The sequence below is a fragment of the Haliotis rubra genome, unplaced genomic scaffold (genome assembly GCF_003918875.1).
Source record: "Haliotis rubra isolate DU_JTF1 unplaced genomic scaffold, ASM391887v1 Scf146, whole genome shotgun sequence".
Taxonomy (NCBI): domain Eukaryota; kingdom Metazoa; phylum Mollusca; class Gastropoda; order Lepetellida; family Haliotidae; genus Haliotis; species Haliotis rubra.
Genome location: NW_025765403.1, coordinates 1,407,974 through 1,427,941, shown reverse-complemented (window position 1 = coordinate 1,427,941; position 19,968 = coordinate 1,407,974). Strand labels below are relative to the sequence as shown.

Genomic DNA, 19,968 nt, shown 5'->3' with positions numbered 1-19,968 from the left:
GCGCCTATTGAATTTCACTCAGCGTATCGACCGTACCTGGGATTTCCCAAGGTTACGTGACCGTCTATAAATAGCCGTGATGCTGGCAATGGAGAGGTGGGGTTTTATCACAGTTTCGTTGAAACCAGATTGAACAGACAGCCTTGTGAAAAAATGTTGGCTATCTCAATCACATGATGTGGTAACGAGTTTATCGAATTACATATCAGAGTGGTAGTTTCGTAATACCCATGTATGCTTACCTGAACTAGAGAGAGAGAAGAACAGTACCCGAGTCGGGGAGTGAACAACACAGATATGTGCGTAGGCGTATGCATTTGCGTGTATGTTGGGGTGTGAACTGTTAATGGCAATGGGGCTACAGGTAGATTGAGGGTGGAGGAGAAATACATGCCATTCTTTTCAGCATCGCAAGTGCAGTGACAAGCTATGTAAGGGAGGCAAGTCCGTACGCCTTATTTTCGATCTGTTAGGTTGAGTTGTTGTACAATATTTTCACCAAAAGGACGGGAGTGTAGTCTATGCATATGCGTGGATACATATTTTTTAGTGATGGATTTAAGCCTTTACGGAAAGGGGTGGATACCACTGCTCTTAATTCGAGGTGTAGTTTACGTTTATTAACGAAATTACTCACTTAAATGAAACAAAATAGTTGTAAACCCGTCTAAAATCATTATTAACAAGACTTATGTGTCAGTTAACTTGTTATGCTTTAAAACAATGGGATGCGCTTCTCTCTTATCTATGTTCGCCGTAATGTCTGTGTTGGTCTATCATCTACAGTCGAGCACCGTTGTCTCGATATTCATGGGACCAAGAAAAAATGTCGAGTTATCCGAACGTCGAGACATCCGACCAGGGCATATCATCACATATCACTATGAAAGAAAACAAAACGCTAAACTGATAAATTATGAACGATTTTGCCGGGACCGAGTTGTTATTTCGAGACAACCGAGATATCGAGTTATCAGAGTTCGACACAACGGTGCTCGACTGTATACCAATTTTTGTGTCGAACATATCCAGTTTCGTGATTGATATCCAAATCCAAGTAAAACCATCCGTATGAGGCGATATTTAAATTCTTAAACGAGGAAATCAATTATTTTGAAGCAAACCAGTCAAAATATATACACAAAAGCACAACGTCTCGAGATTACCTTCTTAAAAAGATATTAACGACGAACAAATCTGCTCTTTATAGCCGCATCATGTTAATAAGAAGTAAATATACTCTCCCAAAAAAGAAACGCATATAGGAATTGCATTGCATTGCATGTGAATTGTGTATTCTGTGACACTACACGCCGAAATTGAAAATCATGCTGTTACATACGGGTATTTTACGGATGGTGGGTTTTGTTGACATGTTCAAAACATAAACACCATAGGACTCATAAACAGAGCAAAACCTTTTGTAAAATGAATCACGTTTGGATTCAATGCTACATGAAATTGCTATTTTCATGATGCATCATGTCCATCCACTGGAATATATTAAAAAAGGGTTTAGAGTGACTGAGCACTGAATGCAATGAGGATTTAATAAATATATAGAACTCCCATGACGTCATACTGGTGCATTTGGATGCTTTGCATTGAACGAGAAGATGTCAGAGAAGCAACTCCCATGCTCTCATGACCTCTTCTCGTTCAATACAAAACATCCAAATACACTAGTATGACGTTCTATATTAATTATATACCCTCTTATCTTGCATTTTTATCTGTTACTTATTAAAACAAATCATAGCGTAGCGGTAGGGGTTCAATACGGAACCTGGGCTGCAATACGGAATTTGACCTCGTCATCCGCATTGCACCCCTGTATACCTATCTTAAGTCTACATGAGCATATAATAAACATGAGTACTGGAGCTTTGTGTGTTTGGAGGAGTAGGTAGGGATGGTCAAACCCATTTGACGAAACCTGTTTTGAAATACGAATATTAAGCTGGGCAAAACTAGCCCAGTGATGAGCGACATTATAATCAAGGTCGGCTTCAACTAACCACAGCAACATAATATGTGAGTGAGGGAGTGAGTTTTGTTCAACACCACTTTGAAAGACATTCTTACATCACTGAACATCAGCATAACGTTGACTTAAAGGAAATCAATGCCAGACACTGCCGTAACGATGGTAACCAACCAGCAATATAAGGGTGCTAAAACAGAGATGTATCTGGGTGTACCAAACACACAAAACCATTGCATCCTGGAACACGTAAGGGACAGAACTCCCAACAGCAAAGATCCATAGTTTTTGAATACTATGGCAACTCGTGCCCCTGATGTCGACATGATGTCATGTTAGGTTACTGTGGATCGACCACCATGCCTCTAAAACGTTACACCAATGTTTGGCACATTGAAATACAATACAAGGAAGACTGACTTGTTTGAGTGGCATTTTAGAAGTTGAGACGTACAATATAGAACAAGTTTTTTATGGATAACAACTTCTTTATTTCGTGAGTGCGACGTTTCGATACAGATTCTTGTACCGTTGTCAAGCAAGAGTGAAACGTCGCACTCACGAAATAAAGAAGTTGTTATCCATAAAAAAGTTGTTCTATATTAAGGAAGACTGACGTTCCGACACTCGAACATTGTATCTATTGCTTGATCCGAGCTGTACCCAGCTGTTATAATCAAAAGCGATAAATCCTTTCCACACCCACAATAAAACTCACCCGAAAGTGGAATCGTAAGCAGATATCATGACGTTATGAATTACTGTCAACAAGTGATGATACCAAGTGTTCACGAAACGGTGACCTGCTCCAACGACTGCACCCGTCATAAACATATACAAAGGGATATTGGCAATTGTGGTTAGTCAGTTTATTAAGCTCAAACACACACATATTACAAACATAAGATATTATCATCATGCATGTTGTTACTATATATTGTCACATAAAGCAGTGCAACATGTTAGACAGTACAGAAGTGAAACGAATAATACAGAGTCTAAGTTTACTGAGACTACACATAAAAGATGTGTGTATTGATATATATGTGTGTATTGTACATATATAATATATATGTGTGTGTATGTATGTTTGTGTGTGTGTGTGTGTGTGAGAGAGAGAGAGAGAGAGAGAGAGGGAGAAATTGGGATAATAGGAACCGTTCCCTACATGCTGGTGTCTGTCCTGAAACAACTTAATCCTTTTATCCAAATTGGTAAACCAAATTAGCAATAGATATACACATACATACCGACGTATTGTCTATTATTAAACTGCAACATATGCTATATTTGGAATTACATGTTCTTACTAAAGTATAGATTCTAGTACTTTTCGAATCCACTGACTCGAATCCACACACTCAGAGTCAGTCACCTAATCGTCAGCACACAAAGTCAGCCGCCTAACCTGCTCAGCCACTTCTACAAAAATTGAAGTCCGACAACTGGTAGTCTTGACTTTGTGTAATCATATTATTAAGCTGGCATAACACAACTGGCCAGATGTATAAGAAATGAAAATGCGAGGTTGTCAACAGTCTAACACGATTGTAATAGACCAAAGTCAACAGATATTCATCTCTGAAACTAACTTTAAAACATTAAGTCATGTCCACTGAAATTTTTATCATGTGAGAACAACATGTTACGAAATTGAAGTATACATTTGCAAAAGCCCTATTCTACTAAGGACGCATCTTATTAAATCACGTCTTACTGGCTTGTAACAAAAATATATGTGTGTCCATATAAAGAAAATCAGGTCGTAATTGGAAAACTACATTAAAACTGTAACGGCTATATTTGTGAAAAAGAAATAAATTGCCCACACAGCAATATTTCCTTAGTACACTTTCTACTTTTAACACGCTGAGTTCCTAGTACTGTCTTGTGGGGATACATCTCACAGTCAATGACACAGGACTCCAGTAAGCAAGGCCTATATCCTGATGCTTTCATCACCTGTTGACCTGAGATAAACACACGTACTAATGACCAGATCTGCTTTTTATAATTATGCATGTGAAGATCATCATAAATATGTGTAATATATATACATTTCTCTGGATACATTAGCAAATCAATGCTGAAAATATCTCAGCAATGCTTGATGAATGATGCTAAGCATTGAAGATTACACAATCTTCTTATAGAGCATATGAATGATGCTAAACATTGTTAATGATTACAAAATCTTCTTATAGAGATCCATAATATACTTTGGGGTCACAATCAGTTTAAATCTACACTGCTGAACATATTGTTATAAGTGTGTGAATAAAATCAACATAAATTCTTTTTATGTACATCAGTAAATATAATACAACATATCCTAAAATGCATCAAGGTATTTGTCAGGAACTTGCAGAGACGCAAATGTGGAATGATTTGTACAAATATAATGAATTTGAATTACAGATTTGTATGACATCAAATACCCAATTTAAAATACTGGACATAAACTAAGATACTCTGACATGTATGTCTACGAAAAACAACGAAAGTATGTTGTATGAAGAATCAGTGTCCTAATCAAACATGACTTTCCCCAAATATTTACAAGGTTAGAGATTCCAATTACATTCCCTCATACACGGGCTTTATACCGCTCATGTTCCCTAGAGAGGTTGCTCAGGAACATCAAGGTTTCACAATCCTTGCTGTAAACCGTCCTTATGTGCTTATAAAGATACCAGTGGGTGAACTGTATGTTAAAAAACATACAGATTATGTAAGTTCGGATCACATTCCCATGGACTTCCTCCGAGCTTACATAATATGTATGTTTGAGCCGAACTTCTTAAAGCGTCATCTTCGTCATACTCCAACATGGCTGATGGTGGCCTAATTTGTTTGAGTATGACGTAGATATATATTAACATTTATCTTACCTTCATGTAAAAGACTTTAGTTTCATTGGTCAATGACGCTTTAACAAGTTTCCGTGCCACCCTTCCCAGGAGGATGACATATTATGCACCCCTCCCAGGAGGGTGACAACTGGAAAAAAATATTACCCGCTGCCACGGTAACCGCCAGATTTCCTCCGAGAAGCTGTGTTATTCTAATACATCTGGCAATCGTATGACGTCATAATATGACGCATGCAGTGTCCCGAGTTCGAAAACCGTTCGATTAGATGTTTGTGAGTTCACTATGTACAGATTATTTGACCGACTTTCACTGCTTTATTTAAACTATTATATACATTGAATCGCTTGCACACTCAACTTAAACATAATTAACCATTTTTTATACAGTCAGATTCAGGTCGTAGACATTTACCACATTTACCGCAAATTTCGGCACATCTAGAGGACTAAACTCTGCTCAGTGATTTGGCCACCATTGCCATGTTGGATTATGACGTAGATATATATTTACATGTATATACAATTACACATACAAATACACAGAGGACAATAGATTCGTGACTGGATATTCAGATGAAAGTATAACTGGGTGAACAATATTGATAAATCTCGCCCTCTGAGCAAACTAACTACATGCACATTTAAGAAAAGGAGCTTATATGAACAATAAGGTTTGCACCTACAGCTTGGGTACCTTTCCATCTCTAATCTCCCGTCAATACTCGCAACATCACAAAGAAACTGACATATGCAAGTGAAGTAGAAAACTGTTCCATATTCACAACACGTGTCGTTGATATGAACTTTACACAACCCTCTTCATTTCAAGTCACATTATGTCGAAACAGTCACTTTGTCTTCAGAATCTTTTGTGGTGTCTTCTGACCCACTCTGCTGAGACATCGGGGGCAGTCACGAATATGACGAATATTGGAGCCATACCGACATTCTCCTCTTGAATAGACATGCCCTGTAAATGCAAGAGTAGTCACTCAATAATTAAATGTGAGTCCAATCATACGATTGCATGAAAACATCTCCCTTTGTAGAACAGCGGCAACACAGTGGCATTTAAGAAACAATATATCCAATAGAAAGCCTTTCGTCCTGAGAAGCTATGTGACCTAGTTGATGTTTCCCGAACAACTTCATGATATCAGACATGAATGTTCAATTTTCATCGGCCTTACATCATTAGCTTGAATACTATTGTTTGTGGTTTTCCAAACGAAGAAACAAGAACTTATTTAAACTATGATTGGTGGACACCAAAGACTGACTGACTGAGTTTGGTTTTACGCCGCTTTTAGCAATATTCCAGCAACATCACGGCGGGGGACACCAGAAATAGGCTTCACACATAGTACCCATGTGGGGATTCGAATGGGTCGGCGTCATACCTTTAACATCTTTCGCCCCGGACAGGCTCAGGGTGACCCATCTTTGTAGATCTATACAATAAAGACCAAACATCATCCATGTTCTTAAACTCATCTGTTCAAAATGCAGATGTTCAGGCACATAATAAAAGCTGGGTATGCAACCTAATCTCGTATGTAATAACGCAAATTAAATTAAATGTACGGATAAGTGTTTACAGAAGTATCAGGGTTTAATTAACAGAAAATCAGCCGTTATTAATTAAACCAAGTAATGTTAATCATCTCGTTTTTAAAGTCTCAAACAACATATTTACCATGGCGACAGGACAACCAGTGACCAGATGCAATTCCAGTTGTTGGTGTAATCATCACCTTTGCATTGTCAATCTCCTCTGAGAACTTGATGTTGAGAGTACCCCAAAGTCTGTCAAATATTCTTTCAACCCTGATTTGTTTTTCAGCTGAGTAAGATTTGCCAGAAACAAGGATGTCTTTCAGAACCAGCATGTAACCCTGTATGTCACTTTCTTTAGATTTGGCGCCAGAAGAAATTCTAAGTCCAGCATGTGAATAATCATTTTGTGTCTAAGCAGTTCATTCTGAGCGTCTGATTCGTCTTGTCTGCTGAAGGCTTGTCTTCGTATCATCAGCCATGTGCGGAATAGTTTTGTTTCTTTAGTGGCCAAATCAATATGTCGAGCGATGCCTTCTATACCAACAAAACGGGTCATATTCATCGGTAATCTTTGAAAGCTCATCCAGGAGGGTAAACTGGTTCTGTAGTGCTGTGAGACCTGCCACAGTGTTGGTAAATCCTTGGCGCAGCATCATTTCTTTTGTATTTCCCTCGCATTCATCATCCTCCATCACTTCAATCATCATCCTTTCTTCTGTGTCCAGAACCGTCTCTGCCTGTTCATTGCACTGCTTCCTTACAACTTCCAGTTTTCTGAGAATGGATTTGATCACATTTCCATACCTCATGTTGTATCTGATTATTGTTTTACAGTGTGGACATTTCTTCAGTTGGATTTCGTCTGATTTGGATGCCATGTGCCTATCGAGGCTTGTAACCTCCACAATATGCCCACAGTCTTCCAGGAAAACGAATCTTGCATTCGGCTTTCCACTCACATTACTTACTAGAGCAGCGTTGCAAAACCTGCACTGCATTGGGCATGGTTCGCCACACAAGCCAATACATTGATGTTCACAGGGCAGTTTCTTCTTGCATGGTTCATTGCAGGGTGGTCTGTCACAAGGCTCATCGCAGAGCAAAGTGCATTTAAAATGTTCACATTTCCATTCACAAGGTGCTATGCATGGGTCACAAATTTCACCACAAAATTTAGTGCACCTTTCGTGGGGACAGCGGTTTTCACATGCCATCCTACAGGGAGGACAATGTGAACACTTGGCGCCACACTCATGGCCACAGATCAGTATTTCCTTGCACATCTTCTGGCATGGTACATGAAGCCTTCCTTCGTGACACCTGTTGCAGTTACCATCACAAATGTGTCCACAGTCAAGCTTCTCGCCGCATCTGACCCAACACTCTACCGTGTCTTTGTTAATGCACAAGACCTCTTCCACATGTCCACATCTGAATGTCTTCTTAATTGTTGCTCTGCATTGATGTGCTTTCCCACATGCTTCTCCACATCTGTGCCCACAGTCAAGATCCGTTTCGCAATTGCCCCGACATGAGAAGTCGTGTGGATCCTGGAAACATGGAACGATCTGTTCATGGCCACAAGACGGAATAATCTTTTGAACAGGCACGACACATGGTCCACACTTTTCGTGACACGGTTGTGGACATGGATGACCTTTGTTGCAAAGTTTCTCACAATCATTCTTACACGAGAATGTCTCCGGATCCTGGAAACATGGGACGATCTGTTCATGGCCACAAGACGGAATGATCTTTTCAACAGGCACGACACATGGTCCACACTTCTCGTGACACGGTTGTTGACATGGATGACCATTTCTACATGTTTTCTCACAATTATTCTTACACGAGAACGTGATCGGATCCTGGGAACATGGGACCATCTGCTCATGGCCACAAGACGGGATGATCTTTAGAACAGGCTCGGCACAAGGTTCACAATTTTCGTGGCACGGTCGAGGACATGTATGACCTTTGCTGCAAAGTTTCTCACAATCATTCATACAGGAGAATGTCTTCGGATTCTGGAAACATGGGACGATCTGCTCATGGCCACAAGACGGGATGATCTTTTGAACAGGCACGACACATGGTCCACATTTCTCGTGACACAGTCGTGGACATGGATGACCTTTACTGCAAAGTATCTGAGTGCAAGACCTCATACAAAGGTATTCCTTGTGTTCAGGGTCATAGGGATGGCAATATTTGGAACAAACATGGCCACATTTGAGTTTGAATGCACACGGTTTTAGACAACCTCCATCAGGAGCCTTTTCAAAATCATTTGGACTTTCAATGTTGATTCCGGTTCCACTCTGATGGTTTTGACAATACAAATGCAAGGTGGGTCCTACCTGCTTCTTTTTCTTCAAATCTTCCAGGATATCTCTCCAGAGTAAGCTCTGCATAGCGAGAAGCTCAAAGTTACCTATAACAAAGAGCCCAATTTTTGCGCGTGACAAAGCTACACATATGCGGTTTTCGATTTTCAAAAATCCCACACTTCCTTCAGGATTGCTTCTGACAAGAGACAACAGGACTATATCATTTTCTTCACCTTGGTAGTTGTCAACAACTGTGAGTTTCACATCTGGGAAATTACCCTGCCTCATTAACTTCCTTATTTTGTGCTGTTGTCCTGCATATGTTGTGAGCACAGTGATTTTTTGAATGGTCATATCCTTGCTTTAACAGGTAACTACACAAAGCAACAATGTAGACTGCTTCATACTCATTGGAATGGCTAACCATCTGTTCATCAGTTTCCTCTTGATTTCTGTGTTGTATGAAGAACATGTTGGTAGAAATCCCCTTCACGTTTTCGTAATCAAACACAGATGGGTGATCCTCAAGGTTAGGATAAATATGGCGCAACAAAGACGATATCTCTGGCCTCATTCTATGCTGAAGAGTCAGAGTGTCACAGTGAATCCCATTTGTCACCATCCTCTCGAACAAGGACAAATCAAGGTGGTACCGTTTTGCCAAGTTGTAAACGGTTGGGTTTGGCTTCAGTTGTTTGTGGTCCCCGATGAGTATCAGGTGTTCGCACTTCTTGGTTAAAGTACTGATGATGTGTCCTTCAAGAACCTCAGCGGCTTCCTCTATCATGATGATGCTAGGCCCAATCTCGGCTAGCATTTGTCGATGCCGAGCTGCTGCTGTCGTTGTCATGCCAATCACTGTAGCATTTCCCAATAATATCCTGTCCTCGGTCTCTTGTAATCTCTTTAAGTCTGTCGAAACTTCGTTGTACAATTCTTCGTAGAGCCTTATTTTTCTTTCCAGCTGTTCGCGATGTTTGAAAATCCAGTATCTGTACAGCCGCCATCTGTCATGCATAGACAGACTCCATGGCTCACAAATTTGTTCTGCTTCATCTTCTGTCATTCGATCAGATGACCTAAGTTGTTCCAGCATGCGTCGTTTCACACTTTTTCTTTGCCATTTGGGAAACTGGAAGCCATAGAAATTCTCATTCTGGGCAGACGTATTTTGAGGTGTTGACATACCCAAAGTAACATTGTTGTCTTCTTCTTTTCTTCCCCAAACTCATATGTCTGAAAATACGCCTTGAGGCAAATATCCAGTGGCTTCAAGTTTTCCCACTCCAAGCCATTCTTGGCTGACACATCGAGGAAATTCCACCTCATGGCCAAGATGAAGCTCAAGCTCTGCAAGTTTGGTCTTCATCCCTTTCAGCAACTTGTCATAAGACATATGCATGTATGGACAAAGAGTGTCTTCATGTAATATTGTCTCTCTTGCATTCTCCAGTGTCACATGTGCGTCCTCCAGCATTTCTTGAAACCATTCAATGGCTTCTCTGTGTTCCCATCTGATATGCTTCATGAGTTTGCTTCGATTTCTCCACCTTAGAACGTTTAGTGAGTAGCCTTCAAGGCATTCTTTTGAAATCCTACTGCCAACTCTGATGACACCTTTGCTGTGAAAGCTAATGATTCCCTCAAGAAATTGATCCAAAGCATGATTTGTGTAACACACAATCAACATAGGCTTCTTCCATTGATGACTATTATGGAGCAGAGCTTTAGCAATCTTCAGACCGATAAACGTTTTGCCTGTTCCTGGTGGACCTTGTATGATTGAAAACTCTTTTGTCAAGGCGTTCCTCAAAGATTCGTACTGTGACGGATTCAAACCGAGAGTAGCTGCTGTAGGCCAATCTTCATCTTCCAAAATATTCACTGCTACAGTAGATTCATAAGCAAGGTCGTCCATATGTTCAGGCAAAGCTTTTTCTGTCAGTGATTGCAAGTCATAAACTGATGATCCGGAATATCTTGTTAGGTATCTTGGAGAGTCCTGACTGGTTTCACAGTGAATGATGTACTTTTCAAAAGGAAGTTCCCCTTCGTGAATCTCTTGCAAAGCTCTGAGCACATGGCGATAGGCTTCGAAGAAAGCTGTTGTTTCAATCATGGTATATTTCATGTCAGATCCTATTTCAAACTGACCAAATTCAATCGATACATCTACGATGCCTGATCTGAGACGTTTGGGGTCTCTGTCAGTGATCGTGGCCAGGATAAATGTGTCAAAGCCATCTGGCAGCAGGCACACTAACGAACCATAGATGAGACTCTTGGACTCCTCCCACACCATCTCCTGCAGACCACTTACATCAAAGTGCAGTCTGTGCAATATTCCACTGGTTGAACAAACTTTCCTACCGATTTGTACACCATGATATGCTCGGACGTAATTTATCCTCTGTCCTTGTTTCAACTTGGTGTTTTCAGCAACAGCTCCAATACCATCCCTCAATGGACCAACAAAATCTTCTTTGAGGAGTCGAAACTGGACATCTAGATAATGGTCAAGATTCTTGTAACCACCGATGGTTTTATTCTTTCTCAGGAATATGATCTCTTTACCATAGATATCACTGGCATTTGGCAGTATGGATAAAGCTCTAAAGTCATCAGGAGGTTCACCTTCTCTGTCCTCCTCTTTAACTGTCACTGATTTCTGAAGAACTGAATATTTCAGTTTTTGGAGTTCACTCAAATTAGAAACAATTTCGTCATCAACGATATTGGATTTTCTTTGCAGCTTTTGGGTTACCAATGTCAACTGTTCCTCCAAGCCAAGTACCTTTACTTTCATAAAGGCATGTGGCAGTCGAATGTACAATTCACAAAGAATGGTTATCAGATCCTTTAGGAAACATCGAGTCTTGTCTTCTTCTGTCAGATTTGTATCAAGTAACACCAAAATATGTGAAACATGTTCATAGAAGTTAGACTCTTGTACAGCTAGTAGCATTTTGCTGACATTGCTGGACTCAGTTTTGCATTGGATGCCCTGTGCTATGAGACTTACAAATGTATACACAGCATTGGGTGGAAGAGTATGTTGATCCATCAAACTATGTATTCTTGAATTCAGTGTGAACAGAATAGTAGAAGGATCCTTATTTTTCAGTTCTTCGAGCTGGGACAAAACCAGGCCACGGGAGTTTTCATATCTTTGTGTACCTGTTCCTTTCACAATTCTTCCATGCTGTCCTGTTTCTCTATCTGTGTGAACTTCCCGTTTGATATCTGCTCCCTCAGAACATCGATCTCTCCAGTTGCCTGTTCTTGTAGAATCAGTTGTGTATTGTCTTGCTTGTCCACCTGAGTGTACTTCTCGTGTTTTGAATCCTACATGCTGCTTGATATTTGGTCCCTCAGGACACCGATCACGCCAATTACTTGTTCTCGACGAATCAACTGAGCATTGTTGGCTGGTTCCATCTGAATTTACTTCTCGCGCTTTCAAGCATATATGCTGCTTGTTATTTGGTCCCTCAGAACCCCGATCTCTCCAGTTGCCTGTTCTTGTAGAATCAACTTGGCATTGTTGGCTGTTTCCATCTGAGTTTTTTCCGGGCTTTAAAGCCAACATGCTGCTTGATATCTGTTCCCTCAGGACACCGATCCCTCCAGTTGCCTGTTTTTGTAGAATCAGCTGGGCCTTGGTTTCGATCTGTGAGCCTGTCAAACTTTTTGAAACCTACATCTTGTTTAATATGGGAGGCCTGGGCGCCCGAACTCTCCAATTGTCTGTCCTGAAGGAATCGACTCCCTCTTGGCCTGTGTTTCTGTCTGAAGGAGCTTCCTTGAAACCTTCATTCTGATTGCTGTCTATACTACGAGAATCTCTGTCTCTCCAATTGCTCAGCCTCTTGTATACTATTCTCTCCACGCCTGTGTATTCATCTCCGTGCAATTTCAAGTCTTTGAAATCAGCATGACGTTGGATATCTGCTTCACCAGAACGCCGATCTTTCCAAATGTCTGTTCTGTCAAACTCTCTGATTCTTCCGTTCAAATCGCCTGCTTCTCTTCTGACACTTTGATCACGATCGTTTTTCTTTTCAATTGTTTCGCCGCCTTCTGTATCTGGTTGTGCGCGACACATCTAATTGTTAAAAAATAGAAAAATTGTGTAATGTATTTCAGCTATATTAGGACGGACTTAATTTTGACCAACAATCGACGGGTGTGAAGCGAAGTCACAGAGCTCAGAGCCCAAGGAATTTTTACGCTGCTTTTAGCAATATCCCAGCAATACCATGACGTGGGACACCAGAAAAGGGCTTCACACATCGTGCCCAAGTGGGGAATCGAACCTGGGCCTTCAGCATGACGCACGAACGTTTAAACCATTCCACAACTGGGTGTTTGATGCATGTTATAACACATTTTTCATGTGTTTTCGCACATTCAGCACAGGTATTCATTGCATGAAATCCAAACGCCCCAGTTGAGCTAAAATACCTATTTATACGTAAATACACGCATGACAACAGGTTTTACTTTTCAAATTGATGTCTGCAATACACAAATTCAGAACTGCTTTACAGGAGGCATTTTTTTATATTACCTTCCACAAAATGTAATATCCTCAGCCGTCCTTCCGTCTCCATCACCTCCCGTTCCTCCTGTGAACCTACAATACAAAATGATGTATAGTTGTATCACATAGTAATAAAACATGTATGTCATATTATACAAAGACAAATCGAGAAAACAAAGAATGACAACTATAAAACGAAACCACCTATTTTCCACATTTCAAACTATTAACTATACAACAAATCATAAACCTATCTTATCAATCAAGTTTTTAGCATCGACATCAGTTGAGCAGGACTCGACGACCTGTCCTTGCTTGCCCATTAATGCCGAGCGCCAGGATAAATAACATAAAGAAGATAACACTGCGATACACAGCGTCACACATTGACACGTGCTTGTCTAAATAGCATACATGTTGCATTGCTGTAAGTTTAGTATCGGGGTGACAACTTTACAAATACAAGTATGACATACTGGTATATGGTTATAATTTGAAATACAGTCCTGGTTACGAAATTGTTTCCTTTCTATTTCATACATTTTTAAACGAAACGAAATTTTTACAATTCGAAACAGAGGACAACAACAGCTTTGGCCGCCAAATCTGAAATACAGCTGATGATTTTAGAGCTTTATCCATAATGCCAAATACCAATGACATATATGCTAAAGGGCATATTCCTGAGAAAGAATAAAACCATCGGTGGTTACCAGAATCTTGACCATTATCTTGATGTCCAGTTTCGACCCCTCAAAGAAGAGGACAACAACAGCTTCGACCACCATCATTTACTTAAGTAAGCAAGTGTTTAGAAGTTCCTTTGCCCTGTACCCGTGAAGATCCGGGTTAGGATTGATCTTCAGCAACCCATGCATGTCGTTAAATGCGACTATCAGAATCGGGTGGTCAGGCTCGCTGACTTGGTAGACACATATCATAGCATCCCATTTGCGTAGATCGATACTCGTGATGTTAATCCCTGGATTATTTGCAAACCACCGACATATAGGTAGAATATTGTTGAGTGTGGCGTTAAACGACAAACAAACAAAACGCGTTTCCTGCTAACAGGATCCTGTCAGTTGATCAGTTAGTGATAAGGAAACCTGACAAAATCTGACATAAGTCAAAGTTCAGAAAATGGAAACTCAAACCACGCAAAACTTATGTCCAACTCTCTGTGGGAGACATTATTTTATATCAAATCAAGTTATTAGATTTAGTCGAGATATCTGACTAAATCAAACAGATATTACATCGCTGTAATAATGACTTTTGGTCTCTGAAACTGGTCTATACGGAGGAAATCACTTGAGTGTCACAGAAAGAAACACGATGAAATTATATTTATTTTACATCATTCACAAAGATCTATTATTCACCAACTAGCCTACATACATATGATTCATATACTAGCCACATAAAGAAACTGTGCATTGTCAAAATATTATCCCAGTTGATTGGTACGATAACCATGTCAAAGTTACATATAAACTTTAATGGAGGGATCATGAGACTATAACAAGTCGGGAGATTTTCAATTGAAAAGTCAATCACAAAGACGTCACGAGTCCACAAGCGGGACAGGGGTCAAACGACAATGTCACAAGCTCAATAACGGGTATGTCTACTATCGGCATTGAGAACAGCAGTGCATCGACGACGCATAGAGCCTATCAAACGTGCAAGGAAGGCTTGTGGGATGTAACGCCAGATTCTCTCAGGTTCTGTTGCAAGGTCAAGGACGTTATCTGGCGGATTAGGAAGACGGCGTAGACGCTGATCCATCTCGTCCCAAACATGCTCTGTCGGGGAGAGATCCGGTGAATTTGCAGGCCAAGGCAGTAAGTCAACGTTGTGGTGTTGCAAGAAATCCATAGCAACCCTTGCCGTATGAGGGCGGGCATTGTCCTGTTGGAATGTTAACCCAGGGCCATGACGTTGCAGAAAAGGAATTGCCACAGGTCGAAGAATCTGATCCCTGTAGCCCACACCAGTTAAGATGCCCTGAACAATCACCAAAGGAGTTCTTTGGCGTGCTGTTATTCCACCCCTAATCATCACGGAACCACCACTAAAGCGATTCCTCTCCAAGACACAGGCCTGTGCATAACGTTCTCCTACGCGTATATAGGCACTTTGACGTCCATCACTATGGGAAATGTTCAACCTGGACTCATCTGTAAAAACAACATTTCTCCACCAAAACAAGGGTCTGCGGACATGATTTCGGCACCACATTCGGCGAGCTTGTCGATGACGTTGTGTCAGGATAGGCTGTATGGCGGGACGTCGTGGTCTGATCCCATGATGACGTAAACGTTGTCGAACTGTGTTGGGGTGGATACGGCGAAGTCCTGGGATGGTTCGGGCAGTCATCACTGCAATCTGAAACCTGTGGCGCCGATGGGTCACTCTTATCCATCTGTCCTGTCTTGGCGTTGTTACACGTGGACGTCCAGAACGTGGCCGATCGATGACGTCATTTGTGTTCTGCGTCTCACCAGTGCAGAAATGGTGTTCCGGTGGCAGTGGAAATGTGCAGCCACTTGTCGTTGAGACATTCCCCCACGGACCATCCCAATGGCCTCATGACGTTGTGCAGACGTGAGCCTTGGCATGCTATGCGTTTCAATAGCCGTTTAAGTTGTTGAACGATCGCAAGGGCAGGGGTTGAGCTTTCCAAAGTGACAGTATTGTGTGGCATTCATTTGCTCTGTTTCTCTTTCCCGGAATGCACGTGCAACAACGTATTGCACGTCTCCAGGACGAACCCACTGACGTCACGGAACGTTGCACGTGCCTGCATGTTGGATACATGTCACTAATCTCTGAGTTTAAATCCTTATGTGTCTACACAGGTTTGATAAATTTAGATTTTAATTTTTTGTATGCACAGTTTCTTTATGTGCCTAGTACATTTTGATCAATACAATGCACCGTTCACGCAACCCATACATAATTTACAATGCTCTCACTATGGCGACGTTATCAAAGGACATACCCTATTCATGGCAAAGTAATCGACACCATGACACTGTGGGTTGTTTTTCAGTTAAATACCGTTGTGTCGAGCTTCGATATGCCGAACTGAATTGCGAACGATTTGTTCCCTTCCTATGCATTCTATATTCATAGTTTAGGTTATGTCGAACCGTGGATAAATCGACGTAGTTACGTTGTTCGTGGCGGGGGCTGACTGTAGTAGCAACTGCACTATTCCAAAGATTCAAAATAATGTAGTTACTCGACGTATTTGCGTAGCTCCTTATGATGTTTGGCTGTAGTAGTGAGTGAGTATGGTTTTACGCCGCTTTTAGCAATATTCCAGCAATATCACGGCGGGGGACACCAGAAATGGGCGTCACATATTGTACCTATCTGGGGAATCGAACCCGGGTCTTCAGCGTGACGAGCGGACGCTTTAACCACTAGGCTACCCACCTACGATTTGGCTGTAGTAGCAAATACACTAGTTCATAGATTCAAAATCAGACATGCTCGTACTGATTAACTGTTTATATTAAATGTCACTTGCAGTGACACAAGCCTTGTTATTTAGAAACTAGCACTTGCAAATACAAGTGACATACATAGTTTAGCGTGCAACCAGTCTACATACCTGCAGCACGAAATGTTCCAGTCTGTTGCTCATATCAACTCACATCTGGTCATATGTAAGGTTTGGTGAGTCTTTGTTATCGGGAGTAAATTTCCCGGAATTCGTCTGACGTCATCCCACTATCCAGGAATTACAGCTACTTTCTGTTTCAGTTCAGCAATCTGTCTATCTTTCATAATGCATGGTGCTTCCAAAAATAGGAACAGAAACTGCAGCCTGTTTCATAGTACTTCATGTGAGTGTCGCGCGAGACAAAAGTGGATCAAAATAGCCGATTATATCCATCATCTTTCTGCCTATAATTATGTGTGAAATGGTGTGAAGGGAACAGGTTACTTGCTTATACTAATACTGAGTGAGTGAGTGAGTGAGTGAGTGAGTGAGTGAGTGAGTGAGTGAGTGAGTGAGTGAGTGAGTGAGTGAGTGAGTGAGTGAGTGAGTGAGTGAGTGAGTGAGTGAGTGAGTGAGTGAGTGAGTGAGTGAGTGAGTGAGTGAGTGAGTGAGTGAAGTTTCCACCGTGTTGGCCATATAGCGATTCACGGACATAGCGAGAGTAACGGTGCCATTGAAAGATAAATGATAAGCATCATCCAAAGTAATTCATTTAAATTTTCAGCAACATCCAATGTCTTTGTCGAAAGTGAGTGAGTTTAGTTTTACGCCGCTTTTTATCTATATTCCAGCAATATCACGGAGGGGGGAATCAGAAATGGGTTTCGTACATTGTACCCATGTGGGGAATCGAACCCGCGTCTTCAGCGTGACGAGCGAGTGATTTAACCAATAGGTGATCCTGCCGTCTCCTTTGTAATAAAAGATACAGCTCAAACAGTGAGTGGATTTTGGTTTTACGCTGTTTTAGCAATATTCACGCAACATCACGGCGGGGGACACCAAAAATGGGCTTTACGCATTGTACCCATGTGGAGGATAGAACTCGTGGCTATTGCCTGACGAGCGAGCGCTTTACCCACTAGGATACCCCACCGCCTCTACAGCTAAACAGCTTCAAAGGAGAAGATGATAGTGGTGCCAACTGATTCTGAAGTCATGGCACCCGACAACGGTACAATGTGAATGGATTCACTGTAAGCCGAACAGTTACCTGTGATCATGAGCCATATAAGCAAAGACAGCCTGCTTTCATGCCCTATGTGATTCAATCGTAGCCAGGTAATACAATAAATACGTATTGAAGATATCTAAGAGTGGGACTGAAATCGAATCGAATGTGAATCAAGATCAAGTCTGACTTTATTTCGGTATTTTCATTTGGGTAATTATACTAGGTTAGTGAGTGGTTTCATTTTACGGATCTTCGAAAAAAATTTCTGTATAAGAATCTTCAATTACAACGACAAATATTTACATAATAAAAAAATGGGAATGAACAGTTATTTCGATTGACACGTGTGTAACATACAACTGTCACTTCAAATTGTTTCTTCAGTTACAATAAAACAAATAAAATAAAACGCTTTGAGGAAGTAGGCCCCAGAACATATAAAACTCGGAATTATCCCATACCGAATATAGTTTAGTTTGCTTTTTACTGACCAGTAAAACCGCCTCTAACCCGTTATATAATTATTCGATAAACAACCACCAGTCCTTTTAGACACTATGGTTAAATATCAACATTCTGTTTGTCTCGAAATACGGATAAATCGACACATTCCGACGATTTCTATTATTAATAGTGTGACTGTACACAGAAGTTAAGTTTTTGCACATGTACATGTATGCTACTAATCGGATGTGTTTTATAAGTTTTTTAATCGGAATAAACGTTTAACTTCGGGGTTAAAAAAGTTGTACCTAATATACCTATGAAATCATTTGTTTAAAAACATAAGTAAATTTCCATATCTTTTACAAGAAGTGAAAGGGTTGTATCAAATGAATTGTCGCCACAAGTATTTATAGTTATGTAATATTTTCTGTCTTTCACTCGCTCGCCTCTCTCTCTGTCGTACTCTCTCTGTCTCTCTCTCTCCTCTCTCTCTCTCTCTCTCTCTCTACTCTACTATACAAGCAGACACGTCTAGCATACAATATGTCAGTTAAATTCAAATGTATATTTACAAGACAGTAACAGGCAAATATTTCCTAAGAGGAAGGATTATAACCTTATCGTCATTCCCTATTATATACCGCTTCCACTGTGTTGACGCGGCAGATAGGTGTTTATGTTGTCCTCAAGTCCCCTTGTAGAAACAATCGCCTACATAGGCATACAAGTGGCTTACTGGTGGTTAAAGGCGTTAGCATAGCAGTTGTACATAGTCATATCATTTGAAATTCTGACAACAGTACATAATTACATGACCACAAAATCTCCCCCTCCCCCCCTCTCTCTCTCTCTCTCTCTCTCTCTCTCTCTCTCTCTCTCTCTCTCTCTCTCTCTCTCTCTCTCTCTCTCTCTCTCTCTCTCTCTCTCTCTCTCTCTCTCTCTCTCTCTCCTCTCTCTCTCCCTCTCCCTCTCCCTCTACTCTGCTCTATACAAGTAGACACGTCTTCTATACAAGAAGACACGTCTAGCATAACAGACAATATGTCAGTGAAGTTCAAATTATTAACATGTTCATTGTCAAGTACACATTTTATGGTGAACCTAAATTTTAAAAATGCTTAAGACCACACCATTCAATGCATGTTTATCATCACCGGGGTTTTAATCGTAGAAATCGTGTTGTTTTAAGTTTGGCTAAATTTGCTGATAAGGGATGATGTAAATCCACCTAGGGTCCATGCAGGTAGCAAAGGTACTGTCAGTCCCCATGATCCCTAGTATGGCGATCTATAGCCTGGTTCTATTTGCACTGTTACATATGATGATATATTTTATGGTTACATAATACTTTTAAAACAACATCTGTGATACTCTAGTTATTTGACAGTCCTTTGATGACTGGATGTTATAATAGCATTATGTATTTACTGCATATGCAAAACGTTTGAAGTTACGATATTGCTGAAATACTGCCGCTGTGACTCTCACTCAAATTTGATACAAAGATATGTATGGAAGCGTATTAGTACCATAGATTATTCTT

The 19,968-nt window shown here is 40.7% G+C and overlaps 2 protein-coding genes across 3 annotated transcripts; both read right to left on the bottom strand.

Moving 5' to 3' along the window:
- Positions 1 to 4,571: 4,571 nt before the first annotated feature.
- Positions 4,572 to 9,930, bottom strand: LOC124269634 (NFX1-type zinc finger-containing protein 1-like). Of its 2 annotated transcripts, XM_046704670.1 has the most exons (4): positions 8,231 to 9,237; positions 6,554 to 8,071; positions 5,243 to 5,827; positions 4,572 to 4,741 (listed from the first exon to the last, which is right to left on the bottom strand). In XM_046704670.1, exons 1-2 carry the CDS (start codon positions 9,096 to 9,098, stop codon positions 6,927 to 6,929), a joined length of 2,013 nt encoding a protein of 670 aa, XP_046560626.1. In that variant the 5' UTR covers positions 9,099 to 9,237; the 3' UTR covers positions 4,572 to 4,741; positions 5,243 to 5,827; positions 6,554 to 6,926. The 2 variants fall into 2 exon arrangements, with proteins under 2 accessions (XP_046560626.1, XP_046560627.1); XM_046704671.1 differs by having other exon boundaries at positions 6,554 to 9,930.
- LOC124269633 (NFX1-type zinc finger-containing protein 1-like) lies at positions 9,394 to 17,006 on the bottom strand. The gene is made up of 3 exons (XM_046704669.1): positions 16,913 to 17,006; positions 13,315 to 13,380; positions 9,394 to 12,849 (listed from the first exon to the last, which is right to left on the bottom strand). Exon 3 carries the CDS (start codon positions 12,331 to 12,333, stop codon positions 9,973 to 9,975), a length of 2,361 nt encoding a protein of 786 aa, XP_046560625.1. The 5' UTR covers positions 12,334 to 12,849; positions 13,315 to 13,380; positions 16,913 to 17,006; the 3' UTR covers positions 9,394 to 9,972.
- Positions 17,007 to 19,968: the final 2,962 nt, after the last annotated feature.